At 54.3% G+C, this 15,787-nt stretch overlaps 2 protein-coding genes across 2 annotated transcripts; both read right to left on the bottom strand.

Moving 5' to 3' along the window:
- Window positions 1-4,031: 4,031 nt before the first annotated feature.
- On the bottom strand, window positions 4,032-4,640 carry LOC124622765. The gene has a single exon (XM_047148556.1). It carries the CDS (start codon window positions 4,638-4,640, stop codon window positions 4,032-4,034), a length of 609 nt encoding a protein of 202 aa, XP_047004512.1.
- Window positions 4,641-8,759: 4,119 nt separating this feature from the next.
- LOC124622764 lies at window positions 8,760-9,320 on the bottom strand. The gene has a single exon (XM_047148554.1). The coding sequence runs from the start codon at window positions 9,318-9,320 to the stop codon at window positions 8,760-8,762; it is 561 nt and encodes a 186-aa protein (XP_047004510.1).
- Window positions 9,321-15,787: the final 6,467 nt, after the last annotated feature.

Genomic DNA, 15,787 nt, shown 5'->3' with positions numbered 1-15,787 from the left:
CACAAGGGCAGGGCTCTCATGTAGTTAGGGCGAGATGCTATCAGGACCCACAAGGGCAGGGCTCTCATATAGTTAGGGCGAGATGCTATCAGGACCCACAAGGGCTGGGCTCTCATATAGCTAGGGCGAGATGCTATCAGGACCCACAAGGGCAGGGCTCTCATATAGGCTCTCATGTAGTTAGGGCGAGATGCTATCAGGACCCACAAGGGCAGGGCTCTCATGTAGTTAGGGCGAGATGCTATCAGGACCCACAAGGGCAGGGCTCTCATGTAGTTAGGGCGAGATGCTATCAGGACCCACAAGGGCAGGGCTCTCATGTAGTTAGGGCGAGATGCTATCAGGACCCACAAGGGCAGGGCTCTCATGTAGTTAGGGCGAGATGCTTTCAGGACCCACAAGGGCAGGGCTCTCATATAGTTAGGGCGAGATGCTATCAGGACCCACAAGGGCAGGGCTCTCATATAGTTAGGGCGAGATGCTATCAGGACCCACAAGGGCAGGGCTCTCATATAGGCTCTCATGTAGTTAGGGCGAGATGCCATCAGGACCCACAAGGGCAGGGCTCTCATGTAGTTAGGGCGAGATGCTATCAGGACCCACAAGGGCAGGGCTCTCATGTAGTTAGGGCGAGATGCTATCAGGACCCACAAGGGCAGGGCTCTCATATAACTAGGGCGAGATGCTATCAGGATCCACAAGGGCTGGGCTCTCATATAGTTAGGGCGAGATGCTATCAGGACCCACAAGGGCAGGGCTCTCATATAGGCTCTCATGTAGTTAGGGCGAGATGCTATTAGGACCCACAAGGGCAGGGCTCTCATGTAGTTAGGGCGAGATGCTATCAGGACCCACAAGGGCACGGCACTCATGTAGTTAGGGCGAGATGCTATCAGGACCCACAAGGGCAGGTGTCTCATATAGTTAGGGCGAGATGCTATCAGGATCCACAAGGGCTGGGCTCTCATATAGTTAGGGCGAGATGCTATCAGGACCCACAAGGGCAGGGCTCTCATATAGGCTCTCATGTAGTTAGGGCGAGATGCTATCAGGACCCACAAGGGCAGGGCTCTCATGTAGTTAGGGCGAGATGCTATCAGGACCCACAAGGGCAGGGCTCTCATGTAGTTAGGGCGAGATGCTATCAGGACCCACAAGGGCAGGGCTCTCATATAGTTACAGCGAGATGCTATCAGGATCCACAAGGGCTGGGCTCTCATATAGATGAGCCGAGATGCTATCAGGACCCACAAGGGCAGGGCTCTCATATAGGCTTTCATGTAGTTAGGGCGAGATGCTATCAGGACTCACAAGGGCAGGGCTCTCATGTAGTTAGGGCGAGTTGCTATCAGGACCCACAAGGGCAGGGCTCTCATGTAGTTAGGGCGAGATGCTATCAGGACCCACAAGGGCAGGGCTCTCATGTAGTTAGGGCGAGATGCTATCAGGACCCACAAGGGCAGGGCTCTCATATAGTTAGGGAAAGATGCTATCAGGATCCACAAGGGCAGGGCTCTCATATAGTTAGGGCGAGATGCTATCAGGACCCACAAGGGCAGGGCTCTCATATAGGCTCCCATGTAGGTAGGGCGAGATGCTATCAGGACCCACAAGGGCAGGGCTCTCATGTAGTTAGGGCGAGATGCTATCAGGACCCACAAGGGCAGGGCTCTCATGTAGTTAGGGCGAGATGCTATCAGGACCCACAAGGGCTGGGCTCTCATATAGTTAAGGCGAGATGCTATCAGGACCCACAAGGGCAGGGCTCTCATATAGGCTCTCATGTAGTTAGGGCGAGATGCTATCAGGACCCACAAGGGCAGGGCTCTCATATAGTTAGGGCGAGATGCTATCAGGATCCACAAGGGCAGGGCTCTCATATAGTTAGGGCGAGATGCTATCAGGACCCACAAGGGCAGGGCTCTCATATAGTTAGGGAAAGATGCTATCAGGATCCACAAGGGCAGGGCTCTCATATACTTAGGGCGAGATGCTATCAGGACCCACAAGGGCAGGGCTCTCATATAGGCTCCCATGTAGGTAGGGCGAGATGCTATCAGGACCCACAAGGGCAGGGCTCTCATGTAGTTAGGGCGAGATGCTATCAGGACCCACAAGGGCTGGGCTCTCATATAGTTAAGGCGAGATGCTATCAGGATCCACAAGGGCAGGGCTCTCATATAGGCTCTCATGTAGTTAGGGCGAGATGCTATCAGGACCCACAAGGGCAGGGCTCTCATATAGGCTCTCATGTAGTTAGGGCGAGATGCTATCAGGACCCACAAGGGCAGGGCTCTCATGTAGTTAGGGCGAGATGCTATCAGGACCCACAAGGGCAGGGCTCTCATATAGTTAGGGCGAGATGCTATCAGGATCCACAAGGGCAGGGCTCTCATATAGTTGGGGCGAGATGCTATCAGGACCCACAAGGGCAGGGCTCTCATATAGGCTCTCATGTAGTTAGGGCGAGATGCTATCTGGACCCACAAGGGCAGGGCTCTCATGTAGTTAGGGCGAGATGCTATCAGGACCCACAAGGGCAGGGCTCTCATGTAGTTAGGGCGAGATGCTATCAGGACCCACAAGGGCAGGGCTCTCATATAGCTAGGGCGAGATGCTATCAGGACTCACAAGGGCAGGGCTCTCATGTAGTTAGGGCGAGATGCTATCAGGACCCACAAGGGCAGGGCTCTCATGTAGTTAGGGCGAGATGCTATCAGGACCCACAAGGGCAGGGCTCTCATGTAGTTAGGGCGAGATGCTATCAGGACCCACAAGGGCAGGGCTCTCATATAGTTAGGGAAAGATCCTATCAGGATCCACAAGGGCAGGGCTCTCATATAGTTAGGGCGAGATGCTATCAGGACCCACAAGGGCAGGGCTCTCATATAGGCTCCCATGTAGGTAGGGCGAGATGCTATCAGGACCCACAAGGGCAGGGCTCTCATGTAGTTAGGGCGAGATGCTATCAGGACCCACAAGGGCAGGGCTCTCATGTAGTTAGGGCGAGATGCTATCAGGACCCACAATGGCTGGGCTCTCATGTAGTTAGGGCGAGATGCTATCAGGACCCACAAGGGCAGAGCTCTCATATAGCTAGGGCGAGATGCTATCAGGATCCACAAGGGCTGGGCTCTCATATAGTTAGGGCGAGATGCTATCAGGACCCACAAGGGCAGGGCTCTCATATAGGCTCTCATGTAGTTAGGGCGAGATGCTATTAGGACCCACAATGGCAGGGCTCTCATGTAGTTAGGGCGAGATGCTATCAGGACCCACAAGGGCACGGCACTCATGTAGTTAGGGCGAGATGCTATCAGGACCCACAAGGGCAGGTCTCTCATATAGTTAGGGCGAGATGCTATCAGGATCCACAAGGGCTGGGCTCTCATATAGTTAGGGCGAGATGCTATCAGGACCCACAAGGGCAGGGCTCTCATATAGGCTCTCATGTAGTTAGGGCGAGATGCTATCAGGACCCACAAGGGCAGGGCTCTCATGTAGTTAGGGCGAGATGCTATCAGGACCCACAAGGGCAGGGCTCTCATGTAGTTAGGGCGAGATGCTATCAGGACCCACAAGGGCAGGGCTCTCATATAGATATGGCGAGATGCTATCAGGATCCACAAGGGCTGGGCTCTCATATAGTTGAGCCGAGATGCTATCAGGACCCACAAGGGCAGGGCTCTCATATAGGCTTTCATGTAGTTAGGGCGAGATGCTATCAGGACTCACAAGGGCAGGGCTCTCATGTAGTTAGGGCGAGATGCTATCAGGACCCACAAGGGCAGGGCTCTCATGTAGTTAGGGCGAGATGCTATCAGGACCCACAAGGGCAGGGCTCTCATGTAGTTAGGGCGAGATGCTATCAGGACCCACAAGGGCAGGGCTCTCATATAGTTAGGGCGAGATGCTATCAGGATCCACAAGGGCAGGGCTCTCATATAGTTAGGGCGAGATGCTATCAGGACCCACAAGGGCAGGGCTCTCATATAGGCTCCCATGTAGTTAGGGCGAGATGCTATCAGGACTCACAAGGGCAGGGCTCTCATGTAGTTAGGGCGAGATGCTATCAGGACCCACAAGGGCAGGGCTCTCATGTAGTTAGGGCGAGATGCTATCAGGACCCACAAGGGCAGGGCTCTCATGTAGTTAGGGCGAGATGCTATCAGGACCCACAAGGGCAGGGCTCTCATGTAGTTAGGGCGAGATGCTATCAGGACCCACAAGGGCAGGGCTCTCATGTAGTTAGGGCGAGATGCTATCAGGACCCACAAGGGCAGGACTCTCATATAGTTAGGGCGAGATGCTATCAGGATCCACAAGGGCAGGGCACTCATATAGTTAGGGCGAGATTCTATCAGGACCCACAAGGGCAGGGCTTTCATATAGGCTCCCATGTAGATAGGGCGAGATGCTATCAGGACCCACAAGGGCAGGGCTCTCATGTAGTTAGGGCGAGATCCTATCAGGACCCACAAGGGCAGGGCTCTCATATAGTTAGGGCGAGATGCTATCAGGATCCACAAGGGCTGGGCTCTCATATAGTTAGGGCGAGATGCTATAAGGATCCACAAGGGCTGGGCTCTCATATAGTTAGGGCGAGATGCTATCAGGACCCACAAGGGCAGGGCTCTCATATAGGCTCTCATGTAGTTAGGGCGAGATGCTATCAGGACTCACAAGGGCAGGGCTCTCATGTAGTTAGGGCGAGATGCTATCAGGACCCACAAGGGCAGGGCTCTCATGTAGTTAGGGCGAGATGGTATCAGGACCCACAAGGGCAGGGCTCTCATGCAGTTAGGGCGAGATGCTATCAGGACCCACAAGGGCAGGGCTCAAATATAGTTAGGGCGAGATGCTATCAGGATCCACAAGGGCAGGGCTCTCATATAGTTAGGGCGAGATGCTATCAGGACCCACAAGGGCAGGGCTCTCATATAGGCTCTCATGTAGTTAGGGCGAGATGCAATCAGGACCCACAAGGGCAGGGCTCTCATGTAGTTAGGGCGAGATGCTATCAGGACCCACAAGGGCAGGGCTCTCATGTAGTTAGGGCGAGATGCTATCAGGACCCACAAGGGCAGGGCTCTCATATAGTTAGGGCGAGATGCTATCAGCATCCACAAGGGCTGGGCTCTCATATAGTTAAGGCGAGATGCTATCAGGACCCACAAGGGCAGGGCTCTCATATAGGCTCTCATGTAGTTAGGGCGAGATGCTATCAGGACCCACAAGGGCAGGGCTCTCATATAGGCTCTCATGTAGTTAGGGCGAGATGCAATCAGGACCCACAAGGGCAGGGCTCTCATGTAGTTAGGGCGAGATGCTATCAGGACCCACAAGGGCAGGGCTCTCATGTAGTTAGGGCGAGATGCTATCAGGACCCACAAGGGCAGGGCTCTCATATAGTTAGGGCGAGATGCTATCAGGATCCACAAGGGCAGGGCTCTCATATAGTTAGGGCGAGATGCTACCAGGACCCACAAGGGCAGGGCTCTCATATAGGCACTCATGTAGTTAGGGCGAGATGCTATTAGGACCCACAAGGGCAGGGCTCTCATGTAGTTAGGGCGAGATGCTATCAGGACCCACAAGGGCAGGGCACTCATGTAGTTAGGGCGAGATGCTATCAGGACCCACAAGGGCAGGGCTCTCATATAGTTAGGGCGAGATGCTATCAGGACCCACAAGGGCAGGGCTCTCATGTAGTTAGGGCGAGATGCTATCAGGACCCACAAGGGCAGGGCTCTCATGTAGTTAGGGCGAGATGCTATCAGGACCCACAAGGGCAGGGCTCTCATGTAGTTAGGGCGAGATGCTATCAGGACCCACAAGGGCAGGGCTCTCATATAGGCTCTCATGTAGTTAGGGCGAGATGCTATCAGGACCCACAAGGGCAGGGCTCTCATGTAGTTAGGGCGAGATGCTATCAGGACCCACAAGGGCAGGGCTCTCATGTAGTTAGGGCGAGATGCTATCAGGACCCACAAGGGCAGGGCTCTCATATAGTTAGGGCGAGATGCTATCAGGATCCACAAGGGCTGGGCTCTCATATAGTTAAGGCTAGATGCTATCAGGACCCACAAGGGCAGGGCTCTCATATAGGCTCCCATGTAGTTAGGGCGAGATGCTATCAGGACCCACAAGGGCAGGGCTCTCATATGGTTAGGGCGATATGCTATCAGGATCCACAAGGGCAGGGCTCTCATATAGTTAGGGCGAGATGCTATCAGGACCCACAAGGGCAGGGCTCTCATATAGGCTCTCATGTAGTTAGGGCGAGATGCTATCAGGACCCACAAGGGCAGGGCTCTCATGTAGTTAGGGCGAGATGCTATCAGGACCCACAAGGGCAGGGCTCTCATGTAGTTAGGGCGAGATGCTATCAGGACCCACAATGGCAGGGCTCTCATGTAGTTAGGGCGAGATGCTATCAGGACCCACAAGGGCAGGGCTCTCATATAGTTACGGCGAGATGCTATCAGGATCCACAAGGGCTGGGCTCTCATATAGTTAGGGCGAGATGCTATCAGGACCCACAAGGGCAGGCCTCTCATATAGGCTCTCATGTAGTTAGGGCGAGATGCTATCAGGACTCACAAGGGCAGGGCTCTCACGTAGTTAGGGCGAGATGCTATCAGGACCCACAAGGGCAGGGCTCTCATGTAGTTAGGGCGAGATGCTATCAGGACCCACAGGGGCAGGGCTCTCATGTAGTTAGGGCGAGATGCTATCAGGACTCACAAGGGCAGGGCTCTCATGTAGTTAGGGCGAGATGCTATCAGGACCCACAAGGGCAGGGCTCTCATGTAGTTAGGGCGAGATGCTATCAGGACCCACAAGGGCAGGGCTCTCATGTAGTTAGGGCGAGATGCTATCAGGACTCACAAGGGCAGGGCTCTCATATGGTTAGGGCGAGATGCTATCAGGATCCACAAGGGCAGGGCTCTCATATAGTTAGGACGAGATGCTATCAGGACCCACAAGGGCAGGGCTTTCATATAGGCTCCCATGTAGTTAGGGCGAGATGCTATCAGGACCTACAAGGGCAGGGCTCTCATGTAGTTAGGGCGAGATCCTATCAGGACCCACAAGGGCAGGGCTCTCATATAGTTAGGGGGAGATGCTATCAGGATCCACAAGGGCAGGGCTCACATATAGTTAGGGCTAGATGCTATCAGGACCCACAAGGGCAGGGCTCTCATATAGGCTCTCATGTAGTTAGGGCGAGATGCAATCAGGACCCACAAGGGCAGGGCTCTCATGTAGTTAGGGCGAGATGCTATCAGGACCCACAAGGGCAGGGCTCTCATGTAGTTAGGGCGAGATGCTATCAGGACCCACAAGGGCAGGGCTCTCATATAGTTAGGGCGAGATGCTATCAGGATCCACTAGGGCTGGGCTCTCATATAGTTAAGGCGAGATGCTATCAGGACCCACAAGGGCAGGGCTCTCATATAGGCTCTCATGTAGTTAGGGCGAGATGCTATCAGGACCCACAAGGGCAGGGCTCTCATATAGTTAGGGCGAGATCCTATCACGATCCACAAGGGCAGGGAACTCATATAGTTAGGGCGAGATGCTATCAGGACCCACAAGGGCAGGGCTCTTATATAGGCTCTCATGTAGTTAGGGCGAGATGCTATTAGGACCCACAAGGGCAGGGCTCTCATGTAGTTAGGGCGAGATGCTATCAGGACCCACAAGGGCAGGGCACTCATGTAGTTAGGGCGAGATGCTATCAGGACCCACAAGGGCAGGGCTCTCATATAGTTAGGGCGAGATGCTATCAGGACCCACAAGGGCAGGGCTCTCATGTAGTTAGGGCGAGATGCTATCAGGACCCACAAGGGCAGGGCTCTCATGTAGTTAGGGCGAGATGCTATCAGGACCCACAAGGGCAGGGCTCTCATGTAGTTACGGCGAGATGCTATCAGGACCCACAAGGGCAGGGCTCTCATATAGGTTCTCATGTAGTTAGGGCGAGATGCTATCAGGACCCACAAGGGCAGGGCTCTCATGTAGTTAGGGCGAGATGCTATCAGGACCCACAAGGGCAGGGCTCTCATGTAGTTAGGGCGAGATGCTATCAGGACCCACAAGGGCAGGGCTCTCATATAGTTAGGGCGAGATGCTATCAGGGTCCACAAGGGCTGGGCTCTCATATAGTTAAGGCGAGATGCTATCAGGACCCACAAGGGCAGGGCTCTCATATAGGCTCCCATGTAGTTAGGGCGAGATGCTATCAGGACCCACAAGGGCAGGGCTCGCATATAGTTAGGGCGAGATGCTATCAGGATCCACAAGGGCAGGGCTCTCATATAGTTAGGGCGAGATGCTATCAGGACCCACAAGGGCAGGGCTCTCATATAGGCTCTCATGTAGTTAGGGCGAGATGCTATCAGGACCCACAAGGGCAGGGCTCTCATGTAGTTAGGGCGAGATGCTATCAGGACCCACAAGGGCAGGGCTCTCATGTAGTTAGGGCGAGATGCTATCAGGACCCACAAGGGCAGGGCTCTCATGTAGTTAGGGCGAGATGCTATCAGGACCCACAAGGGCAGGGCTCTCATATAGGCTCTCATGTAGTTAGGGCGAGATGCTATCAGGACTCACAAGGGCAGGGCTCTCATGTAGTTAGGGCGAGATGCTATCAGGACCCACAAGGGCAGGGCTCTCATGTAGTTAGGGCGAGATGCTATCAGGACCCACAAGGGCAGGGCTCTCATGTAGTTAGGGCGAGATGCTATCAGTACTCACAAGGGCAGGGTTCTCATGCAGTTAGGGCGAGATGCTATCAGGACCCACAAGGGCAGGGCTCTCATGTAGTTAGGGCGAGATGCTATCAGGACCCACAAGGGCAGGGCTCTCATGTAGTTAGGGCGAGATGCTATCAGGACCCACAAGGGCAGGGCTCTCATATGGTTAGGGCGAGATGCTATCAGGATCCACAAGGGCAGGGCTGTCATATAGTTAGGGCGAGATGCTATCAGGACCCACAAGGGCAGGGCTTTCATATAGGCTCCCATGTAGTTAGGGCGAGATGCTATCAGGACCCACAAGGGCAGGGCTCTCATGTAGTTAGGGCGAGATGCTATCAGGGCCCACAAGGGCAGGGCTCTCATGTAGTTAGGGCGAGATGCTATCAGGACCCACAAGGGCAGGGCTCTCATATAGTTAGGGCGAGATGCTATCAGGACCCACAAGGGCAGGTCTCTCATATAGTTAGGGGGAGATGCTATCAGGATCCACAAGGGCAGGGCTCTCACATAGATAGGGCGAGATGCTATCAGGACCCACAAGGGCAGGGCTCTCATGTAGTTAGGGAGAGATGCTATCAGGACCCACAAGGGCAGGGCTCACATGTAGTTAGGGCGAGATGCTATCAGGACCCACAAGGGCAGGGCTTTCATATAGTTAGGGCGAGATGCTATCAGGACCCACAAGGGCAGGGCTCTCATGTAGTTAGGGCGAGATGCTATCAGGACCCACAAGGGCAGGGCTCTCATATAGTTAGGGCGAGATGCTATCAGGACCCACAAGGGCAGGGCTCTCATATAGTTAGGGCGAGATGCTATTAGGACCCACAAGGGCAGGGCTCTCATATAGGCTCTCATGTAGTTAGGGCGAGATGCTATCAGGACCCACAAGGGCAGGGCTCTCAAGTATTCAGGGCGAGATGCTATCAGGACCCACAAGGGCAGGGCTCTATGTAGTTAGGGCGAGATGCTATCAGGACCCACAAGGGCAGGGCTCTCATATAGTTAGGGCGAGATGCTATCAGGACCCACAAGGGCAGGGCTGTCATGTAGTTAGGGCGAGATGCTATCAGGACCCACAAGGGCAGGGCTCTCATGTAGTTAGGGGAGATGCTATCAGGACCCACAAGGGCAGGGCTCTCATATAGTTAGGGCGAGATGCTATCAGGACCCACAAAGGCAGGGCTCTCATGTAATTAGGGCGTGATGCTATCAGGACCCACAAGGGCAGGGCTCTCATGTAGTTAGGGCGAGATGCTATCAGGACCCACAAGGGCAGGGCTCTCATATAGGCTCTCATGTAGTTAGGGCGAGATGCTATCAGGACCCACAAGGGCAGGGCTCTAATGTAGTTAGGGCGAGGCGCTATCAGGACCCAAAAGGGCAGGGCTCTCATGTAGTTAGGGCGAGATGCTATCAGGGCCCACAAGGGCAGGGCTCTCATATAGTTAGGGAGAGATGCTATCAGGACCCACAAGGGCAGGGCTCTCATATAGTAAGGGCGAGTTGCTATCAGGACCCACAAGGGCAGGGCTCTCATATAGTTAGGGCGAGATGCTATCAGGACCCACAAGGGCAGGGCTCTCATATAGTTAGGGCGAGATGCTATCAGGACCCACAAGGGCAGGGCTCTCATATTGTTAGGGCGAGATGCTATCAGGACCCACAAGGGCAGGGCTCTCACATAGTTAGGCCGAGATGCTATCAGGACCCACAAGGGCAGGGCTCTCATACAGGCTCTCATGTAGTTAGGGCGAGATACTATCAGGACCCACAAGGGCAGGGCTTTCATGTAGTTAGGACGAGATGCTATCAGGACCCACAAGGGCAGGGCTCTCATGTAGTTAGGGCGAGATGGTATCAGGACCCACAAGGGCAGGGCTCTCATATAGTTAGGGCGAGATGCTATCAGGATCCACAAGGGCAGGGATCTCATATAGTTAGGGCGAGATGCTATCAGGACCCACAAAGGCAGGGCTCTCATGTAATTAGGGCGAGATGCTATCAGGACCCACAAGGGCAGGGCTCTCATGTAGTTAGGCCGAGATGCTATCAGGACCCACAAAGGCAGGGCTCTCATGTAGTTAGGGCGAGATGCTATCAGGACCCACAAGGGCAGGGCTCTCTTATAGTTAGGCCGAGATGCTATCAGGACCCACAAGGGCAGGGCTCTCATACAGGCTCTCATGTAGTTAGGGCGAGATACTATCAGGACCCACAAGGGCAGGGCTCTCATATAGTTAGGCCGAGATGCTATCAGGACCCACAAAGGCAGGGCTCTCATGTAATTAGGGCGAGATGCTATCAGGACCCACAAGGGCAGGGCTCTCATGTAGTTAGGCCGAGATGCTATCAGGACCCACAAAGGCAGGGCTCTCATGTAGTTAGGGCGAGATGCTATCAGGACCCACAAGGGCAGGGCTCTCATATAGTTAGGCCGAGATGCTATCAGGACCCACAAAGGCAGGGCTCTCATGTAATTAGGGCGAGATGCTATCAGGACCCACAAGGGCAGGGCTCTCATGTAGTTAGGCCGAGATGCTATCAGGACCCACAAAGGCAGGGCTCTCATGTAGTTAGGGCGAGATGCTATCAGGACCCACAAGGGCAGGGCTCTCATATAGTTAGGCCGAGATGCTATCAGGACCCACAAAGGCAGGGCTCTCATATAGTTAGGCCGAGATGCTATCAGGACCCACAAAGGCAGGGCTCTCATGTAATTAGGGCGAGATGCTATCAGGACCCACAAGGGCAGGGCTCTCATGTAGTTAGGCCGAGATGCTATCAGGACCCACAAGGGCAGGGCTCTCATGTAGTTGGGGCGAGATGGTATCAGGACCCACAAGGGCAGGGCTCTCATATAGTTAGGGCGAGATGCTATCAGGACCCACAAGGGCAGGGCTTTCATGTAGTTATGACGAGATGCTATCAGGACCCACAAGGGCAGGGCTCTCATGTAATTAGGGCGAGATGCTATCAGGACCCACAAGGGCAGGGCTCTCATGTAGTTAGGGCGAGATGGTATCAGGACCCACAAGGGCAGGGCTCTCATATAGTTAGGGCGAGATGCTATCAGGACCCACAAGGGCAGGGCTCTCATATTGTTAGGGCGAGATGCTATCAGGACCCACAAGGGCAGGGCTCTCATGTAGTTAGGGCGAGATGCTATCAGGACCCACAAGGGCAGGGCTTTCATGTAGTTATGACGAGATGCTATCAGGACCCACAAGGGCAGGGCTCTCATGTAATTAGGGCGAGATGCTATCAGGACCCACAAGGGCAGGGCTCTCATGTAGTTAGGCCGAGATGCTATCAGGACCCACAAGGGCAGGGCTCTCATGTAATTAGGGCGAGATGCTATCAGGACCCACAAGGGCAGGGCTCTCATATAGTTAGGCCGAGATGCTATCAGGACCCACAAAGGCAGGGCTCTCATGTAATTAGGGCGAGATGCTATCAGGACCCACAAGGGCAGGGCTCTCATGTAGTTAGGCCGAGATGCTATCAGGACCCACAAAGGCAGGGCTCTCATGTAGTTAGGCCGAGATGCTATCAGGACCCACAAAGGCAGGGCTCTCATGTAGTTAGGGCGAGATGCTATCAGGACCCACAAGGGCAGGGCTCTCATATAGTTAGGCCGAGATGCTATCAGGACCCACAAAGGCAGGGCTCTCATGTAATTAGGGCGAGATGCTATCAGGACCCACAAGGGCAGGGCTCTCATGTAGTTAGGCCGAGATGCTATCAGGACCCACAAGGGCAGGGCTCTCATGTAGTTAGGGCGAGATGGTATCAGGACCCACAAGGGCAGGGCTCTCATATAGTTAGGGCGAGATGCTATCAGGACCCACAAGGGCAGGGCTTTCATGTAGTTATGACGAGATGCTATCAGGACCCACAAGGGCAGGGCTCTCATGTAGTTAGGTCGAGATGCTATCAGGACCCACAAGGGCAGGGCTCTCATATAGTTAGGCCGAGATGCTATCAGGACCCACAAAGGCAGGGCTCTCATGTAATTAGGGCGAGATGCTATCAGGACCCACAAGGGCAGGGCTCTCATGTAGTTAGGCCGAGATGCTATCAGGACCCACAAAGGCAGGGCTCTCATGTAGTTAGGGCGAGATGCTATCAGGACCCACAAGGGCAGGGCTCTCATATAGTTAGGCCGAGATGCTATCAGGACCCACAAAGGCAGGGCTCTCACGTAATTAGGGCGAGATGCTATCAGGACCCACAAGGGCAGGGCTCTCATGTAGTTAGGCCGAGATGCTATCAGGACCCACAAAGGCAGGGCTCTCATGTAGTTAGGGCGAGATGCTATCAGGACCCACAAGGGCAGGGCTCTCATGTAGTTAGGCCGAGATGCTATCAGGACCCACAAGGGCAGGGCTCTCATACAGGCTCTCATGTAGTTAGGGCGAGATGCTATCAGGACCCACAAGGGCAGGGCTTTCATGTAGTTAGGACGAGATGCTATCAGGACCCACAAGGGCAGGGCTCTCATGTAGTTAGGGCGAGATGGTATCAGGACCCACAAGGGCAGGGCTCTCATATAGTTAGGGCGAGATGCTATCAGGACCCACAAGGGCAGGGCTTTCATGTAGTTATGACGAGATGCTATCAGGACCCACAAGGGCAGGGCTCTCATGTAGTTAGGTCGAGATGCTATCAGGACCCACAAGGGCAGGGCTCTCATATAGTTAGGCCGAGATGCTATCAGGACCCACAAAGGCAGGGCTCTCATGTAATTAGGGCGAGATGCTATCAGGACCCACAAGGGCAGGGCTCTCATGTAGTTAGGCCGAGATGCTATCAGGACCCACAAAGGCAGGGCTCTCATGTAGTTAGGGCGAGATGCTATCAGGACCCACAAGGGCAGGGCTCTCATGTAGTTAGGCCGAGATGCTATCAGGACCCACAAAGGCAGGGCTCTCATATAGTTAGGGCGAGATGCTATCAGGACCCACAAGGGCAGGGCTCTCATACAGGCTCTCATGTAGTTAGGGCGAGATGCTATCAGGACCCACAAGGGCAGGGCTTTCATGTAGTTAGGACGAGATGCTATCAGGACCCACAAGGGCAGGGCTCTCATGTAGTTAGGGCGAGATGGTATCAGGACCCACAAGGGCAGGGCTCTCATATAGTTAGGGCGAGATGCTATCAGGACCCACAAGGGCAGGGCTTTCATGTAGTTATGACGAGATGCTATCAGGACCCACAAGGGCAGGGCTCTCATGTAGTTAGGTCGAGATGCTATCAGGACCCACAAGGGCAGGGCTCTCATATAGTTAGGCCGAGATGCTATCAGGACCCACAAAGGCAGGGCTCTCATGTAATTAGGGCGAGATGCTATCAGGACCCACAAGGGTAGGGCTCTCATGTAGTTAGGGCGAGATGCTATCAGGACCCACAAGGGCAGGGCTCTCATATAGGCTCTCATGTAGTTAGGGCGAGATGCTATCAGGACCCACAAGGGCAGGGCTCTAATGTAGTTAGGGCGAGGCGCTATCAGGACCCAAAAGGGCAGGGCTCTCATGTAGTTAGGGCGAGATGCTATCAGGGCCCACAAGGGCAGGGCTCTCATATAGTTAGGGAGAGATGCTATCAGGACCCACAAGGGCAGGGCTCTCATATAGTAAGGGCGAGTTGCTATCAGGACCCACAAGGGCAGGGTTCTCATATAGTTAGGGCGAGATGCTATCAGGACCCACAAGGGCAGGGCTCTCATATAGTTAGGGCGAGATGCTATCAGGACCCACAAGGGCAGGGCTCTCATATTGTTAGGGCGAGATGCTATCAGGACCCACAAGGGCAGGGCTCTCACATAGTTAGGGCGAGATGCTATCGGGACCCACAAGGGCAGGGCTCTCATGTAGTTAGGGCGAGACGCTATCAAGACCCACAAGGGCAGGGCTCTCATGTTGTTAGGGCGAGATGCTATCAGGACCCACAAGGGCAGGGCTCTCATGTAGTTAGGTCGAGATGCTATCGGGACGCACAAGGGCAGGGCTCTCATATAGTTAGGCCGAGATGCTATCAGGACCCACAAGGGCAGGGCTCTCATACAGGCTCTCATGTAGTTAGGGCGAGATGCTATCAGGACCCACAAGGGCAGGGCTTTCATGTAGTTAGGACGAGATGCTATCAGGACCCACAAGGGCAGGGCTCTCATGTAGTTAGGGCGAGATGGTATCAGGACCCACAAGGGCAGGGCTCTCATATAGTTAGGGCGAGATGCTATCAGGATCCACAAGGGCAGGGCTCTCATATAGTTAGGGCGAGATGCTATCAGGACCCACAAGGGCAGGGCTCTCATATAGACTCTCATGTAGTTAGGGCGAGATCCTATCAGGACCCACAAGGGCAGGGCTCTCATGCAGTTAGGGCGAGATGCTATCAGGACCCACAAGGGCAGGGCTCTCATATAGTTAGGGCGAGATGCTATCAGGATCCACAAGGGCAGGGCTCTCATATAGTTAGGGCGAGATGCTACCAGGACCCACAAGGGCAGGGCTCTCATATAGGCTCTCATGTAGTTAGGGCGAGATGCTATCAGGACCCACAAGGGCAGGGCTCTCATGTAGTTAGGGCGAGATGCTATCAGGACCCACAAGGGCAGGGCTCTCATGTAGTTAGGGCGAGATGCTATCAGGACCCACAAGGGCCGGGCTCTCATGTAGTTAGGGCGAGATGCTATCAAGACCCACAAGGGCAGGGCTCTCATGTAGTTAGGGCGAGATGCTATCACGACCCACAAGGGCAGGGCTCTCATGTAGTTAACACGAGATGCTATCAGGACCCACAAGGGCAGGGCTCTCATATAGTTAGGCCGAGATGCTATCAGGACCCACAAGGGCAGGGCTCTCATACAGGCTCTCATGTAGTTAGGGCGAAATGCTATCAGGACCCACAAGGGCAGGGCTTTCATGTAGTTAGGACGAGATGCTATCAGGACCCACAAGGGCAGGGCTCTCATGTAGTTAGAGCGAGATGGTATCAGGACCCACAAGGGCAGGGCTCTCATA

Source organism: Schistocerca americana, chromosome 7, assembly GCF_021461395.2.
Source record: "Schistocerca americana isolate TAMUIC-IGC-003095 chromosome 7, iqSchAmer2.1, whole genome shotgun sequence".
Lineage (NCBI taxonomy): Eukaryota > Metazoa > Arthropoda > Insecta > Orthoptera > Acrididae > Schistocerca > Schistocerca americana.
This window is presented reverse-complemented; position numbering and strand designations above follow the sequence as displayed.

Bases quoted from the DNA above. Each gene is read 5' to 3' on its own strand.
- LOC124622765 (XM_047148556.1), bottom strand. From the start codon at position 4,640: ATGAGAGCCCTGCCCTTGTGGGTCCTGATAGCATCTCGCCCTAACTAT.
- LOC124622764 (XM_047148554.1), bottom strand. From the start codon at position 9,320: ATGAGAGCCCTGCCCTTGTGGGTCCTGATAGCATCTCGCCCTATCTAT.